Source organism: Suillus subalutaceus (genome assembly GCF_016647625.1).
Source record: "Suillus subalutaceus strain FC151 chromosome Unknown DFJ58scaffold_959, whole genome shotgun sequence".
Lineage (NCBI taxonomy): Eukaryota > Fungi > Basidiomycota > Agaricomycetes > Boletales > Suillaceae > Suillus > Suillus subalutaceus.
The window spans coordinates 1-3571 of NW_024541208.1; the positions used below are offsets into that span (position 1 = coordinate 1).

A 3571-nucleotide genomic window follows, 5' to 3' on the forward strand; every position below is an offset into this window, starting at 1 on the left:
GCAGATATGTGTTGGGGGGCGGACACACATTGGGGGGTGGGCACATGTTGGGGGGCAGATATCCGCGGGAGGACTGAGCAGCCGGTATGGAGGAACCAGCCCCAGCAGTGGCGCCAAATTGGAGTGAGGGACCAGTCCTGCCATGCGGTTGGACAAGTGAGTACAGCGCGCCAGTGTGATCAACGCCCGGCTGAGATGAGTAAGTCTTTGCCGCCATGGAGGGATTGTTATGCCAGATGGAATCAAGATCCGAGTACCACGGAAAGTCTGCATGAACAAGTTCTACAAAAATCAATCAGCCGCAGACCAAAAATAAGGCATGAGGGACTCACCTAAGAGATTTTGCGCAGACTGCCCATCAAGCGGCATGACACCAGCGCCCATGGCATTGAACTTGGCCTTTGTCGGAAAAAAGTTACATGCCATTGTAATGCCGCTGGCTTACGACTTGGGTCATGTGCATTAAAAGGTACATTACAAGTGCCTTTCAAGGGCGGCTGAGGTCATCACAAGCGTGATATTGTCTTATGAAATGATATCGATAAACAATAATGTTCATTGATTGTACAGTATCGCATCGTCGCTATCAGCATGGGTCCCTCTCGCACTCATCGAAGCAAATACAACTTCTCAGAAGAAACTCTGACAGGGCAGCTTTCATGCCCGCATTGTAGCAAGAAGTTCAAGACCCAAGGCTTCAAGAAGCACGAAGCAAGCTGCAAGAAGCAGAAGGACACCAAGGCGGAACGAGCAGAGTTTGCCCTTCAATATGCACGAGATCAGAGGAGAGGTGAGTCCTCTGCTACCCATTCTTGATGGTTTCCTTTGACAATATTGAGGTATGCAGCTCGGCAGCAGGCTTACACTGACATGGGCATGATAACGCCCAGCACTGGCCCATCGCGATCAGTCGCTGGGATTCAGAACGCGCCCCCTGCGATCAAAGATCATGGTCCTCTAGGTATGTCTCGCATATTCTTTGCGTGTCCCTACAATGCCAACTGACACTAGCTGACTCTGTGTTGCCAGCAGATAACCCAAACACTGGTGATTTCGAAGCTTACGATGGCAACTTCGAAGGTGCTGGTAGCCTAGGTAAGCGTGCACCATATTCACCTGTATCGCTTACTGATTCTTTTGCATAGCCAACAGCCAGCGAGGTTCTGTTGAACCGCAACCTGCAATACCTCCTCCACAACCCATTGAATTCAAAATGGTCTATCATCCTTCTGCTCGTCGTGAACTGCTCCTTCAAACATTTGAGGAGTTTGGCGTCAATACACGCCCTGAGGAAGAGCTTCCCGTAGATGAAGAGCCCTGGCGTCCTTTCTGTTCCCGTGGTGACTTCGAGTTTGCGGAGATCGCACTCAATGCCGCCCTCAACAAGTCACACATTGACGGGCTCCTTGCGCTTATTGGCCGCATATCGAGAGGGGAGAGCCGAGTCACTTTTAAAAATGACATTGAGCTGCGCAAAGCTTGGGAACACGCAACGGCTCAGGTGACGCCGGTATGTCATTAATTAATCTCACATTTTGTATGATATATGTTGTGAATTAGTTTGTAAAACACGACATCACCGTTCCTTATAAGAAAGAACAACGAGTATATGAGACCCACGCGCTGCCTCTGTGGGACTGGGCCCTTGATTTGCTAGCTAATCCGCTGCTTGCTCCGCATTTTGTCTGGGACGCACAACAAGTTTTCAAGCATAACGGCAGGGAGTTTGAACGCTTTTACAATGAGCCGTGGACGGGTGATCGATGGTAGGACATACAGGCATGTAATATCTATTTAATGTTACTATCCACTCTCACTCAGCATCAACAAACCAGAGTCGCCTTCCAAATGACATTAAGGCTGCTCCGTTCTGCTTCATCCTGTACGCGGACAAGACAAGACTGTCGTCCCATGGTACAGTAAAGGGATATCCTGTCGTGGTCCGTTGCGCGAATTTGCCAGTTGGCATATGAAACAGAGAGGGTATTGGTGGTGGCCGTGTTGTCGGGTGGTTGCCAATCGTACGTCAACATTCTGATTGAATCTTCTGACGTGACTCATTATAGTTGCAGGTATCTGAAGATGCAGACGAAGAAGGCAAGCCAGGGTTCGTAAACCTCAAGCGTGTCGTATGGCACGAGGCATTCTTAAAGCTGTTGGAACTGGTCGCGCAATACTCAAAGTCTGGCTATTCACATACTTGCTATGACAAGATCGCGCGCTGGCTGTTTCCCATTATTCTGATACTATCTGCTGATTATGAAGAACAGTAAGTTCTGTATTCTTACACACAGTGTCCGCAATCTGATATCAGACTGTTTCTAGATGCATGATGTCTCTCATTCGCGGCCACCATAGCAAATGTCCCTGTCCGGTATGTCTTGTACCACTCGAGGAACTTAGTGAGCTATCAAAGACGTTTGCATTTAGATCAGTGGAAGAAGCAATAGCCGCACTCAATGTTTACAAGGTCAGCAAAGCTCGAGGCGAGGAACTTCTCAAGGCATTAGGATTGCGCGCTGTCACGGTAAGTCAGCAGTGATATTCACTCTCTCGTTTCGCCTCCGCTTGCTTGTAAATTACAGGTTCAAGCAGAGTAGCTTCCAGACTGCCGCTCTTGCTGTTTTAAAGCAGAGGGATGCTCGCGCACTGGACCTCAATCCTTTTAGACTGCCACTCTCGCTGTTTTAAAGCAGAGGGATGCTCGCGCACTGGACCTCCGGCAAGATTCCCCATAGTTCTGTGTTTTAGTTATCTGATAATTCTCCTCTTCCTGCCCATCTCCTTCATATCTCGTTATCCCATACAATTCTGATCTTCGCTAATACATCAACAGAATGTTTTCTGGCTCATTTCCCACTCTGATCCTCATCAAGCCATCAGTTTTGACCGCCTTCATGCCCTCCATCTTGGCATGTGGAGGCACCTACTCGAGGAGTTGAAGAAAATCCTCAAAGCACTTGGACGTGATGAAGAGTCAAAGGTTGAGAAACAGTAAGTCATTCACATCGCGATTCTCATCAACTCATGACCTTCAGTAGGGTTGCTAGTTTCCCTCGATGGCGCAATCTTAATCATTTCAGCACCATCATCCACATTACCTTCAGTGATGGTAACAAGATGCAAGATCTATCCAAGGTACGTATCATGAGGCTTTTAGCTTTTTAATACTAATTGCTGCGCAGCAAGTCTTTTATTCTGCGGTAAATGTCTTCAACCAGAGGACGAGCCCAGAAGGGTACAAACTTCTCCGCATTATTAGCAGCTATCTGCAATTGGACAGCTATATCGGTCTCGACGTGCATACATCAAGCACGCTGGCAGCAATTGATGCTGAACTACTCGTTTTTGATAGCGCACTCAAGGTAAATGTTTTGTTCATTCACTTTTTAAATAGATTGTTGATCGCACATTCTAGGACTACATCGAATGCGCTCTCAATTCTCCCATCGAGGGTCTTAAGCTTGACTGGGACTTTCCAAAGGCGCATCTCTGGAAGCACGCAACTAGGGACATCCAAATGAAGGGTGTAGTACGCAACTACAGCACCCGTCCGAATGAGAAGCTTCAT

At 47.9% G+C, this 3571-nt stretch overlaps 2 protein-coding genes across 2 annotated transcripts; one reads left to right on the top strand and one right to left on the bottom strand.

Annotated features, from left to right (window-relative positions):
* Positions 1-28: 28 nt before the first annotated feature.
* On the bottom strand, positions 29-426 carry DFJ58DRAFT_850750 (uncharacterized protein; the record flags this gene model as incomplete). Its single annotated transcript, XM_041393797.1, has 2 exons — positions 29-282; positions 333-426. Coding segments are annotated over 2 exons (348 nt in total), but the record flags the coding sequence as incomplete, so codon positions are not given.
* Positions 427-591: 165 nt separating this feature from the next.
* On the top strand, positions 592-3532 carry DFJ58DRAFT_740222 (uncharacterized protein; the record flags this gene model as incomplete). The annotated part of the gene is made up of 12 exons (XM_041387081.1): positions 592-790; positions 848-961; positions 1030-1095; positions 1146-1510; positions 1561-1756; positions 1822-1940; positions 2067-2269; positions 2326-2527; positions 2837-2994; positions 3042-3138; positions 3186-3365; positions 3419-3532. Coding segments are annotated over 12 exons (2013 nt in total), but the record flags the coding sequence as incomplete, so codon positions are not given.
* Positions 3533-3571: the final 39 nt, after the last annotated feature.